The sequence below is a fragment of the Syzygium oleosum genome, unplaced genomic scaffold, assembly GCF_021117445.2.
Source record: "Syzygium oleosum isolate NSW1041296 unplaced genomic scaffold, Sole_v2.1 Sole_v2.07, whole genome shotgun sequence".
Taxonomy (NCBI): domain Eukaryota; kingdom Viridiplantae; phylum Streptophyta; class Magnoliopsida; order Myrtales; family Myrtaceae; genus Syzygium; species Syzygium oleosum.
The window spans coordinates 11,395,459-11,409,590 of record NW_026607491.1 but is presented as its reverse complement, the minus strand read 5'-3'; the positions used below and the strand labels follow the sequence as shown (position 1 = coordinate 11,409,590).

Sequence of the window (14,132 nt, the reverse complement as noted above, 5' to 3'; positions counted from 1 at the left end):
AATCCCCGATGCCGGGGCTCGAATCCATCAAGCTCGAGCTCGGAACTCTAGTGCCAGTATCCAGGTTGGCGACGCTAGTGCCCGGATCCATCAAGGCCTAGCCTAAGGCCCCGATGCCCCAACGCTCGAGCCCGGTTCCACAAAGGTCGAGCTCGAGACCCTAGTACCCGTGCCCGAGCCCATCGAGGCTAAGGCCCAAGTCCTCAACACTCAAGCCTATATCCGGATCTACCAAGGTAGGGCCCGAGTCCATCGAGGTAGGCCTAGTATTAAGGTCTCAAGCCTGGGCACCAGAGACCCGAGCATGGGCACTATGGTCTTGGGTATGGCCTCAATGGATCTCGACCTGGCCTTTTGGGAATCATGGCTCAGGCACTATAGAAGAGGGCCCGATCATCAGGATTCAAGGCACGGACACTAGCATCCTAGGCTCAACCATGATGATCACAGCTCAATTGTCGAGGACTCAACAACAAGAACCTAGTCTCCAACCTGGCATCTATGATCTCGGGTACCAAGGTTTCGCTGGCACGGGCACTATGGCGAGGCACTAGTGCCTATGCTCTTGCTTGGGATTAGGTGTGAGTATGGTCCAGGCGGGCGGTTCCCAACATGGAACCAGGAACCGCCCACCAAGAACCGGTTCCGATAAATTGGAATCGGAAACCACTCGTTGGTTCCATGGATCCGCCCGGAAACCGAACTGCCGGTTCGGTCCGGTTCCAGGGTAGATCTATGAAACCAATCCCACTAAGTTTCACGCAAATGAAAATGACCAAGAGTGAGAGAGGGAGGCGATGAACGGTTAGAGGCGCGGCCGTGAGTTGATAGGAGTTGAGAGTCGAGCTTTAAAGTAGGTATTTTATGGTTTTCATTTTTCTAAAAATGTTTTCTTTTTTTTTTGGTTGAAATTTTTCTTAAAAATTATATATATTACCAGTTCGGTCCAAGTGGGCGGATCGGCAGTTCCACGCCTAGAACCGGACTTGTCCTCATGGGAACCGTCGGTTTCGGGCTAGTCCGGTCCAGTTCCGAGCAATCCAATCGGTTCCCGGTTCCTTTGTACACCCCTACTTGGGACCCAAGTGCCCGTGCTTGAGTTGAGGTTTATCGAGACTAGACCTGGGATCATGGTGCCCATACTTGGTTCATTGGCTGCCTGTACGTAAGTTATTAGCGCCCAAATAGTGTATGTTAATTTGATTTTCCTTTTCACACAAAAATATATCGTTATTTTTCTAGAAAATGATTTTATGAAAAACATTTCCCAAAAATGTAACATTTTTCAAAAAATGTAACATTTTCTGAGAAACGGACGGAGTCTTAGATGAATTAGACGATAAAATACTTATTCATCTCTAAAAGTGCATAATCCTAAAACGAAAATAACATCAAAAGTAAAAAGATAAAGAAATAAATCAGTTTTCACTCGTCATGTAAATCTAGAAATTTACATGGACATATCTCACACTACTGAGAGCATGAATTAAGAAGATACATCGGGGTAGAAATGGCAGAGAGAGAGAGAGGGGGGGTTAGATATTGTTGATAAGTTAGGACCTTCACATATTAAAATGTGAAAATTTCATAAAGCAAAGAGAAAGTTATGAATAATTACATACACGTATATTCACTTGGGGAATATTAGACGAGGTAACTTGTACCTTTCTATAGGGTAATCTGCATAGGTACAGGGTGGTATGACCCTAACATTGGAATTTACCATGTACTTTCCGACACCGAAACCTTGGAACTTAGAACTTATCTTACAAGTTCTAATACCCATACTGGAACCTACGCAACCTCGTTGGCTCCACAAGGTCCGTAGGTTCCACAGGTTCTCTTGATCGCACCTAGTTAGTGTCGAGGCCATTTCCCAATTTCTTTTGAGTGCTCGTCAGGTTGGATTTCAAGCCCAAAACACTTTGCCCGGGCATCAGCGTGTCTAAATGGGTGTGGATCGACACTATTTGTGCTTCGCCCTATTTGGGTCCAATTAGATGCATTGTTTAGTATCCGTTTAGGGTGCGCATGACAATCATTCTGTGCCCGAGAATTATTTCTACTCAGAAATGATTCTTTTTGATTCTGTGCCCGGAAACAATTTCTGAGCATTTGAAGGCGTTTGGTAATTGTCCAAAATTTCTATTCCTGGGATAGAAAAAAACAGAAATACGTTTGATAACTACACAAAAAAAATTTTTATTAATAATATTTTAAATTGTTTAATATTTTTTTTCTTTTTTTTTCTTTCTACCCTTCCCTTATTTGGCCATGACCGGTCGCCGGTGCCGGCGACGGCCACCGGCCACAGGCCAGGGCGTCGTGGCCCTCGCCGCCTACCTCATCGCCGGCCTCGCCCAAATCAGGCGAGGCCGAGCCTCGCCGTCGTCGCGACGGCGAGGTCGGCTCGCCGTGGGTCGCGACGGCGAGGCTCGGCCTCACCCGATCTGGGCGAGACCGACCTCGCCATGATCGACGGCGAGCCTCCTCGCCCAGGCTGCGAGGGTCCAGCCCTCACCCTCGCTGGCGAGGGCTGTGACGCCCTCGTCGGCCCTAGGCTATGGCCGGTCTCCGGCGGCCAGCCGATCACCGGCGATCGGCCACAGCCCAGGGAAGAACAACACAAAGAAGAAAAGAAAAAAAAGAAAAAGAACTCATTCTCAAAATTGTACCGAGAAACAAGAAGCAACTTTTTTTTACTTCTTGTTTCTCTTTCAAAACTGTTTCTGGGCACAAATTTTTGCAAAAATGTGCCCAGGAACAAAAAGTTTACCAAACGCATTTCTGTTCCCAAACTATTTCTGGGAACAAAAGAACAGAAATTTTCACAGTTTGGCACATTACCAAATGGGCCCTTAGTATTGTCTAGTTCGAACAACGACTCATTTTAGTTCAAAATTAAACTGGTATGCCAATATTGCTTCTAATTCAGATCTAGTCGTGGACTAATTGGATGGATTTCGTCGTTGCTAATGCAATCATCGTGCCTCCATTTTAATGTCTTTTTAGTTCTCAGGTTTTGAGATGATGCATGGAGATCACGGGCAACTTAATATATACAGTTATTTATAAGAAAGTAGAAGAAACGAGATCGATTATCCTTAATGAAAACTCTTCATAGAATTCATCTATTGTTGCCCCCACAGAGAAATTTTGTTTATTTGATCAAGTATTTTAGCTAAGTAATAAAACGTAAATTTCTTTTAATAACTTATGGGCATGAACCTAAATATGCACTTTAACCCAACAAAACAGAAAACGTGGGAAATGTCGACCAGAGGGAGAGATGAGAGTATGTATATTCTTACTTCAGATAAGATAAAAGTCGTAGAAGCTGATCACTAATCGATCTAGAATCAAAACTGAACATAGGAATAGTCAAATTTCACCTGCAAAACAAGACCGTGAGGTTCACATGACCTTAGATCTATGGAGACAAAACTATATATTAAATCTGAGATGATTCCCTAGAAGTTTGGTTCGACCACGAGGTTATTAATATAACGCACGAAGATCATGCAAGAACATGCTAGTTAGACTCTCAAAATCATGGATTAAAGAAATTCACAGCCCCAATCTAGTCGCAATTTCTCATGAATCGTAATCAAAAAGCACTTTTTCGCATTTTTCCTTTTCTTGTCTTTTGCTGAGTGAATCGCTATCGACGAGAGCTGTTGAAAGCATTTCAAGAACATGTCGCCTCCACGTCCCTCGTCCTTCTCGTTCTGTTCCCAGATCTCCGACACGTGTCATTGCATGGCCTACGTGTCAAGTCTTTAACTTCGAGCTCTCTTGCCTTGTCACCAGTACACATGTCATGCCGGCCCGCGAGCGCTCGTTCTCGTCCCGCTTCTATAAAGTGTCACCACGATGTTGCTAGTTGAATACCGTCACATTTAGCTTCCGAATCATAACAACTGAAACTTTGTCTTAGCACAGAGAGAGAGAGAGAGAGAGAGAGAGAGAGAGAGAGAGAGAGAGAGAGAGAGAGAGAGAGAGAGAGAGAGAGAGAGAGAGAGAGAGAGAGAGAGAGAGAGAGAGAGAAGGAAGTCGATGGCGTCGCAGCAGGAAAGACAGGAACTTGACTGCCGTGCAAGGGAGGGAGAGACGGTGGTTCCCGGCGGCACTGGCAGGAAGAGCCTCGAGGCTCAAGAACACCTGGCTGAAGGTGAAACTCTGCCTTTTCTTCTTCCTATCATAATTTGAAGGCGCGCATGGAATCCATTTTGGAGTAGAAATTCTACTCCAGAATGCATTCCGGAACAGAAATGCGTTTGTTAAAAAATTTCCGGAATGCATTCTTGAGCAATTTTTACATTCTGGAATAAAAATGCGTTTGTTAAAAATACTTGATTCCAGAATGCATTCTTGATTCCAGAATGCATTTTTTATTCCAGAATGAGTTTTGGGCAAGAAAAAGAGAAGCTACTTTTTATAGCTTCTCTATTCCAGAATGCATTCTCCCTATTTTCTCTCTTTTTTTCACTAATTTTTTTTTTCAGAAAATGCATAAAAATTGAAAAATTCCAGAAAAATTCATAAAAATTTCCAGAAAATAAAAAAAAGTCAGATTTCGGGAAAATAGGAAATTTGGTGAATTTTTTTCAAAAAATATAAAAAAATCAAAAATTTCAAAACTTCACAGAATGGCTTAGAATACCTTTAGGCACCCACTTTGAGTGAAATTTAATTTTTTTGAGGTGCCCAAAAAAATCAAAAAATCAAAAATTTCAAAACTTCACAAAATGGCTTAGAATACCTTTGGGCACCCACTTTGAGTGAAATTTAATTTTTTTGAGGTGCCCAAAAAAATCAAAATTTTCAAAACTTCACAAAATGGCTTAGAATACCTTTGGGCACCCACTTTAAGTGAAATTTAATTTTTTTGAGTTGCCCAAAAAAATAAAAAAATAAAAATAGATTTCTGTTCCAGAAATCAATTTCTGGAGCAGAATTAGTCATGTTTTATCAATCAGATTTCTCCTCCAAAAATCAATTTCTGGCAAGAATTTCGGAAATCAATTTCTGGCAAAAATTTGATTTCTGGAGCAAAATGGTTACCATTCGCGCCCTAAGTGTCCTTTTTGAGAAATATTTTGGAGGAAAGAAAAGGCTGGTTGTTTCTGTTTATATACTTCCTTTTGGAATTCGGATGGCCTTCGGGTCTTGATTTACATGCACTAACAAGATTTACTGGGAATTATTGCAAACATGAAAATAAATCAGTAAAAATGTCACTTAAATTTTTGTTAGTATATGATAAATTTATACGGGAATATGATTGTAACATGGACGACCCTTTTGTCATTGAAGGTTTAATCTTCGAGGTTGAAATTGGAAAGCCATGTTCGGCCGTTCTTGTAATTAATAGATATATAGAAGTTTTTTTGCCCTACAATGTAGCATATATGTCTTATCATTTGAATGTGCTGAGATCCACTACGTTATTGAGAATTTCATCATATAATGAACTGTGGCATTATATGGTAAGAAACACAGTTAGGGCATAACTATCAAGAAATCTCAAGTGATGAGGTACGTAATGATCCGATGTCTTCAACATGCGGGAAGGAGCAAAGGAGGCCAGACAAGGAAGGAGCAGCTGGGGACGGAAGGGTACCAGGAGATGGGCCGTAAGGGCCAGCTGAGCACCGGCGACAGTCGGGTGGCGAGCGTGCAGCCTGCGAGGGCATTCGGATCGACAGGTCCAAGTTCTGAACCAAGAGCTGAACACTCTCTCTCTCTCGTTAAGTAGGGTTTTTAGTTCGGTGTTTCCTGTTTTTGCGTTCAGGAAGCAATAAATTAGGTTGGTGATAGATGATGGTCGATGCACCCATAGGCGTGTGGGTTTAAACCATGATGTGTACTTGGGAGGATGAATGAATGAGACTTAGGTGCTGCATGAAAACCATTCTGGTTCTGTTCAGAACTGGTTTTTTTGTTCCCAGAATCAGTTTTGGACCAGAAACCCGTTTGGTAACGCAATTTCATTTTTCTATTTCCGGGACAAGTTTGCTTCCAAAACTGATTCTGAAACCAGAAATGAGAACCAAAAAAAAGTTGATTTTTCATTTCTGGAACAAAAGTGAGAACCATTTCCGAGGAATTCATTTTCTTCAACACACATATTCATATGAAAGTCACGATCTTTGAGGTGAGAAAAAAAAAACAGAAAATCAAAAATTTCAAAACTTAACAGAATGGTTTAGAATCTGTGGCTACCCACTTTCAGTGAAATTTAAATTTTTTTAGGTACCGAAAAAAATAAATAAAAATAAATAAAAATAAAAAATTTCAAAATTTCACAAAATGGCTTAGAAAACCTATGGCCACCCACTTTGAGCAAAATTAAATTTTTTTAATTGCCAAAAAACAAAATAAAAAATAATAAAAAATTCTAAAATTTAAAAACTTCACAGAATATTTTAGAATACCAGTGGCCACCCAATTTGAGCGAAATTTTATTTTTTTAGGTGCCGAAAAAAATAAAAAAAGCAAAAAAGCAAAAATTTCAAAACTTCATAGAATGGCTTAGAACACTTGTGGCCATCCACTTTGAGTGAAATTTAAATTTTTTTAGGTGCCGAAAAAATAAAAAAAATAAAAAATTTCAAAACTTCACAGAATAGCTTAAAATATCTGTGGCCACCCACTTTGAGTGAAATTTAAATTTTTTTATATGCCAAAAAAATAAAAATAAGCAAAAAAGTAAAAATTTCAAAACTTTACAGAATGGCTTAAAATACCTGTGGCCACCCACTTTGAGCGAAATTTTATTTTTTTAGTTGCCAAAAAAAATTTAAAAAAAATTAAAAATTAAAAAATTTCAAAACTTCACAAAATGGCTTAGAATACCTGTGGCCATCCACTTTAAGCGAAATTTAAATTTTTTTAGGTGCCGAAAAAAATAAAAAAATAAAAAATAAAAAACTTCACATAATTGCTTAGAATACCTGTGGCCACCCACTTTGAGTGAAATTTAATTTTTTTTAGGTGTCGAAAAAAAATAAAAATAAGCAAAAAAGAAAAATTTTCAAAACTTCACAGAGTGGCTTAGAATACATGTGGCCATCCACTTTGAGTGAAATTTAATTTTCTTTAGGAACCAAAAAAAATAAAAAAAAATAAAATACCATTTGGGCATCTAAAAAAAATTAAATTTTACTCAAAGTGGGTGGCTAGAGGTATTGTAAGTCATTCTGTGAAGTTTTGAAATTTTTGATTTTTTGCTTTTTTTTCACCTCCAAAAATTAAAATTTCACTCAAAGTGGATGGCCACAGGTATTCTAAGCCATTCTGTAAAGTTTTGAAATTTTTGAGTTTTTGAATTTTTTTGGGCACCTTAAAAAATTTAAATTTCACTCAAAGTGGGTGGCCACATGTATTCTAAACTATTCTGTGAAGTTTTGAAATTTTTGATTTTTTGATTTTTTTTGGCACCTAAAAAAAAATTTAAATTTCACTAAAAGTGGGTGGCCACAGGTATTCTAAGCAATTCTGTGAAGTTTTGAAATTTTTGATTTCTTGATTTTTTTTTGAAAAAATTCAACAAATTTCCTATTTTCCCGAAATCTATTTTTTTTTATTTTCTCGACATTTTGATGATTTTTTCTGGAATTTTTCAATTTTTTGGGATTTTCTGAATTTTTTTAAAGGTTTTTATGAATTTTTCGGATTTTTTATTATTTTTATTCCATTTCTAAAAAATGGATTTTTGTTCCTGGAAATAGAATTTTCTATTGTTTATCAAACGGGTTTTTATTTCAGGAAATAGAAATTTTGTGCTGTTATCAAACGGGTTTCTGTTCTAGAAATAGAAATTGTTGGTCGTTATCAAACGGGTTTTTTTTCTCAGAAACTCATCCAGGAACCAGAAATAGAAAAATCTATTTCTGGTTCAGGAACTCATTCCGGAACAGAATGGTTATCATGCGCACCCTTAGTTGCTAGGTGTGTTTGGGCTGCGCATGGCAACCATTCTGTGCCCGGAAACAGATTATGCTCAGAAATAATTCTTTTTTATTCTGTGCCCGGAAACAATTTCTAAGTATTTGAAGGCGTTTGGTAACTGCCCAAAATTTATATTCTTAGAATAGAAAAAAAAAATAGAAATGTGTTTGGTAACTACACAAAATTTCATTTTATTAATAATATTTTGAATTTTTTTAATATTTCTTTCTTTTTTCTTTCTTTTCCTTCTCTTCCTTGGCCAAGGCCGATCGCCAGCGCCGGCGACCGGCCACAGGCCAGGGCTGGCGAGGGCGTCGCGGCCCTCGCCGTCGCCAACCCAGGCTACGGCGAGGTCAAGCCTACCATGGCGACGGCGAGGTCGGCCTCGCCTTGGCTGGGTGAGGCCTCTCCGTCGCGGTCGCGAGCTGCCCTCGCCAGCGGGTGGCGGGCGACAGGCTGAAGAACAACAACAAACCAAAAAAAAGAAGAAAATAAAAAAGAATCAAAAATAGAAAAATTGTTCTAGAATCAAGAAGTTACTTTTTTTTGCTTCTTGATTTTGTTCCAAAACTGATTCTGGGAACAATTTTTGCAAAATTGTGCTCGGGCACAAAAAATTTAACAAACGGATTTCTCCTCCCAAACTGATTCTGGGAACAAAAGAACATAAATTTTTACTATTTGACAAGTTGCCAAACAGGCCCTTGTTGAACTTTGCCCTAAGTTTTTGGACGATGGCATTAGCATCGGCCTGGTTTGCACATATGAGTACAAATTCGAATATACGATCCGATACGTATTTGTTGCGGGGCTGCTGAACAATCTATGTAAGATATGAAATGCATCCATAAAGATAGGAAAAAGGAAAGACTAATTCAATATTTTCTTTGCTGGCCTTATATAAAAATGGATACAGATACGTGCAGGAAGGTTGTCTTTTTTGGGGGAAGAACACTAGAAGTGCCAAAAGTTGTGTACGGCGCTCACTTTGGTGCCAAAAGTTTCAAACGGATCACTTAAGTGCCAAAAGTTGTGAAAAACGATCACTTAAGTGCCACTTCGCCGGAAATCCGACGTGGCATTTTTTTTATTAATTTCTCAAGCTGATGTGGCTCGTTAGAGGCTGATGTGGCATTTCTTTTCTTTTTTTTTCCTTTTCTTTCTTTTTTCCTTTCTTTTCTTTTTTTTCTTCTTATTTCCGATGGCCGGCGTCCGGCCACCGGCCATGGTCCTCGGCCGGGCATCGCCTTCCTCCGGGCGAGGCCCGGCCGAGGCCGCCGTGGCCTCGACCTCGCCTTGGCGAGGCGAGCCCCGACGAGGGCTCGCCTCGCCCGAGATCCGGCGAGGCCGGGCCTCGCCCGGAGGAAGGCGACGCCTCGGCGAGGCCGCCGTGGCCTTGGCCGGGGCTCGCCTCGCCCGGATCCGGCAAGGCCGGGCCTCGCTCGGAGGAAGGCGACGCCTCAGCGAGGCCGCCGTGGCCTTGGCGAGGGCTCGCCTCGCCGGATCTGGCGAGGCGAGCCCTCGCCGAGGCCACGACTGCCTCGCCAGGCCTCGCCCGGAGGAAGGAGACGTCCGGTGAGGCCGGCCCTGGCCGGTGGCTGGCCTCCGGCCACCGGTCATGGTAGAAGAAGAAGAAGAAGAAAGAAAAGAAAAAAGAAAAGAAAGAAAAAAAATCAGAAAAAAATATTTAAAAAATTGAATTATACACGTGGAAATGCCACGTGTCATTAAAATTTAAATATAAAAGCCACGTATTAAATTTGATCGGAATTTCTCGTCGTTGGCACTTAAGTGATCGTTTTTTCTCCGATTTGGCACTTAAGTGATCGCCGGCGTAAACTTTTGGCACTTAAGTGATCCAAATGAAACTTTTGGCACCAAAGTGAGCGTCGTACACAACTTTTGGCATTTCTAGTGTCCTTCCCCCGTCTTTTTTCTATCTTTTCATAGATGTTGGGGTAGTTTTCCATCGCAATGATTTGATTTTCCTAAATAAACATACACTATTCGTGCTAATAACATGTGTCGGAATCGGGTACGGGCATTAGAGAGTCGGGTTTGGCCTCGAATCTCGATTCAGGTTCCCGATCAAGATTCACTTATTTACCAACTATTCTATTGAGTTACCGCTTTTATTTGCTTTATTCAGCAGTCATCTTTTACAAAGTTACCATCTAGTTTTACATTATTAACTCTTATTCGAATTGTTATTAACTCGCCCATCGGTGATTTAAGTGGGGGTCGTAGCGGTGGGATGCTGCGCTAGCCCCCTCGAGGACTAGTCGGGCATCACTGCTGGTTTGAGCCCTAGCTCGCCGGCCGCGCGGACACCTCGGTTATCCAAAAAAAAAAAACTTATTTTATATCTGAAAAAAAAATTCTTTTGTTTTTGGTCACTTTAATTTACCTTTCTCATCAACTCCTTACTTTTAATAATATGGAATTATCAAGCTTTATTTGAATGAATAATCAGCTTCTGTCTCGATTAAGCAAACCCAACTAAGAAGAAAAAAATCAGATAAGCATTGGTAATTAACTCAAATGAGCATTGTTAACTCAAAATTAATTGATAACTCATGCAGAAAAAGTTAATAATCCACTTAAATAAAATTTATTAATTTCATATAAAAATTGATAAATTTAAGGCATAGTTAACGAAGATAAGCGGTAAAGGATAAAAAAAATGAAACAAACAATAAAATTGGGAAGTAACTCATATAAGAGTTGGTTATTCCAAACTAATTATAATTTGATCGGAGAAGAGTATGTAAGCGAATCCAATTAAAGTTGGTATTTTTAACAAGAGTTGGTAAATTTGAGATGTTGTTAAGGAAAAAATAAAAGTTTGTAAACGAAAAGAAAAGCCGACAAGTAAAAAAGAAAAGTAAAAATTGATAACTCATTTGAAAATTTAGTAAATTTGAAAAAAAATAAATGTCGGTAGGTAATTTAATGAGAGTTGCTAGCCTAAACACAATCGACAACTTCATCTTATAAAAGTTGGCAAGTCACTCTAAGGTAGGGGTGAGCGGTTCCCGGTTTGGTCCGGTCCAACCCAAGAACCGGGAACCGGACCGATTCCCAGTTTCTAGGACTGGGGACCGGACCGGCTAGTCTTGGGACTGTGGACCGTGGATCGTGCACCGGACCGATGGTCGGGTGCCGTCCCGTCCGGTTCCAATGGGACCAATATTAAATATTATTTGTGAACCAAGAACCGATTGTTCCGTTCTTTCCTATGAAGTTGTGATTTGATCCCATAAGGCCATGGAAAAAATTGAAAAAATATATATAATATATGAAAAAATTGAACAATCGGTTCCAATGGGACCTATATTAAATATTTTTCATATATATATATGAAAAAATTATAAAAATATATATTTATCGATTCGTTTGGTCAGTCCGGTTCGATCCGGTTCCCACCCTAAAACCGGGAACCGGACCGCTCGGAAACCAGTTCCACTTTTAGGAACTAGGAACCGAATCGATATTCCCGAGAATCGGACCAAACCGGTCGGTCCGGTCCCGGTTTGGGCAGTCCATCTTGTTCATCTTGCTCACCCCTACTCTAAGGGTGGTAATTCCATATAGGAAATGGTAAATTCGAAATACTAGCGAGTGATATAAATAAATGTTGATATCGTGAGTACAAAAATCAATAGCTGCATAAACTATAAAAGGACTGGTTATTTACCAACAAGTTACCTAGAAAGAAGTCACCGCAACCATTTTTTTCACCATCGGTGTTTTGGCACTTGCTACCACTAATTGAAATTTACTAGCTTGGATCCAGAGCAGTGTGGCTAAAATATTACATTTTCATACAAGCAGTTATAACATGGTGATTTGCTAATAGAGTTAATAACTATCTTAAAATTATAAATTGCGTATATACATACATACATATATTCAAATTTTATGTACTTGAGACGGGTTTAGTTTATACATTGTTGAATGTATTAATTACTTATCTCAAATACAATTTTTTATCTGATCTCACCGTCGCGGTTACCTGCAGACTTGTAGTGATTCTGGTTCACCCACGTGTCATTCCTTTTGCACCTGCACTGGCCACGTGTCAGCTTTGTCTTTCCGTGTCCTGCCTCGTCACCTCCACGTGTCTCCATTCCCTTCACCTTCTCTTCCTATGCAAAGGTCGATCCATCGTCACTCGCTCAGCTCCAATCGTCCTTCTGTAGCTTTAAGACTACTCAGCGAGTTCATAGAGAGAGCGACGCAGAGAGAACACACAGAAATGGCGTCGGGCAGCAGAGAGAAGAGCTTGACCGCCGTGCGAGGGAGGGAGAGACGGTGGTTCCCGGCGGCACCGGCGGCAAGAGCCTTGAGGCTCAGGAACACCTCGCTGAAGGTATATCAATGGATGTCGCTTCTGATAAACCTTAATTCTTGACTCTCCTTGTTCTTTCTGTAGACAAGGATACGACACTGTCGGCACACCGTGATCGTGGGTGTCTTCAAGTTTAAGTTTCCATATCGATAACGCGGATCACGACAAGTTATTGTATGGTCCACTGCTACATGATTTATATCCCATGCGATGGTCTTTCATTCCACAGTACAACATTCGAGTCTTTTGATGAACTAAAGATCCCTCTTAACTGACAGAAAGGAGGACAAGTGCACGAGGTTCAACCGAATGATGCTAATAACCTAAGTTAAGGGAGGTTTTAAAGGAAAATGATCACATGTACATGGATTTTGATCAATTTGTTTACAACAGGGAGGAGCAAAGGAGGGCAGACGAGGAAAGAGCAGCTGGGGAAAGAAGGGTACCAGGAGATGGGCCGCAAGGGCGGGCTCAGCACCATCGAGGAGTCCGGCGGAGAGCGCGCCGCTCGCGAGGGCCTCGAGATCGACGAGTCCAAGTTCAGGAACCGGAGCTGAATCATATATCAGCAACTGCACTTAGCTAGGTCCTCCTTTTTTGGGGGTTTGCATGCTTAAGATAATTAGCATATGATCACCAGCATCTGTGTTGTATCGTATGTTGTGAGAAGTTTCGGTGCTGGCGCGGTGTGTGTACAACTAAGCTGGTGTCTGCAGTACGTGTTCGACTGTAAGTATATAGGATGCGTAGTTGTTCTCACTGCTCGGCATTTTGATCTTACTTCTGGAAAGAATATCAAGATAATTTTCGTACATGATCTTTCGACCGATCATTTCATTTCTAGCAAATCAAAATGCGTAAAAATTCAAATAATTAATTTACAGAAATTTTTTTTTATTCAAACAAAAACAGACCTTAAATTTTTTTTTCATTTTGGTTTCTAAATAAGTATTCAAGTTGGAACCTACTCGGATGCAACGGCAGACATGACATCCTCTAGTTTTGGCTCTTTACGCCCTTATTCCACGAAAGATCCATTGAAGAACTAATTTTTTTTTTAGCTCCTTAGCTCCCAATCATATATTATAACGAGGTATTGCTTTCTTCATTCAAGCAGCTCTCACCTAGCCATCTTAATTTTTTATGTCCTTTTGCCGTTTATTTCTTTATTTAATCGTTGGAAGCACCTAAGAGCAACCGGAAGCATCCCATCCATGAATATTATAAAATACACGAACTCATCTAGTAGTGCTTATTAATTAATTGCTAACATTTCAGATTAATCAGTGGTGAGCACTGACGAAACCAGCCAAAGGGGATGTCCCTTTCCCTCTTGACCATTGGGTGCCCGATGCAATGTTTAGTCGTTATTTGTCTGTAGCTATTAGGATCACGTCTCAATTTTTAGTTTTCACTGCACATACTTAATCTGGCGACCTAGAATGACCCCCTTACTCCGTTCGATGCTATTGACATGAGAACGTTATAAGTGAGCCTGCTCCATAACCGAATAAGCAGATCGTTGGAGATCCTATGCGCTGTTATAGTAAACCACGCGGATATCATGGAATAACGCATAATGGATAGATCGCTAGAGATGGGAAAATGGATGGTGAACCCATTTTGTAATTCAGATTCAAATTTAACTAGTGATGATGCGCATGAAATTACTGATGTTTTGAAATGAAAATGTCAGATTCTTCCACTGCAGGTGCTTTGCAATGAAAATTTACCACAATTGATAGGAAAGAAAATTCATGCGCTACCTGCCTCTGAACAAGCTTGGCTTGTTACTGTGGACAGAGATTTATCATAATGATCATAAATA

The 14,132-nt window shown here is 40.3% G+C and overlaps 1 protein-coding gene across 1 annotated transcript; it reads left to right on the top strand.

The window, feature by feature from the left end:
- The first annotated feature begins 4,039 nt into the window (after positions 1-4,039).
- On the top strand, positions 4,040-13,116 carry LOC115671194 (late embryogenesis abundant protein B19.4-like). Its single transcript, XM_056313377.1, has 4 exons — positions 4,040-4,165; positions 5,565-5,755; positions 12,112-12,325; positions 12,698-13,116. Exons 1-4 carry the CDS (start codon positions 4,057-4,059, stop codon positions 12,859-12,861), a joined length of 678 nt encoding a protein of 225 aa, XP_056169352.1. The 5' UTR covers positions 4,040-4,056; the 3' UTR covers positions 12,862-13,116.
- The last annotated feature ends 1,016 nt before the right edge of the window (positions 13,117-14,132 follow it).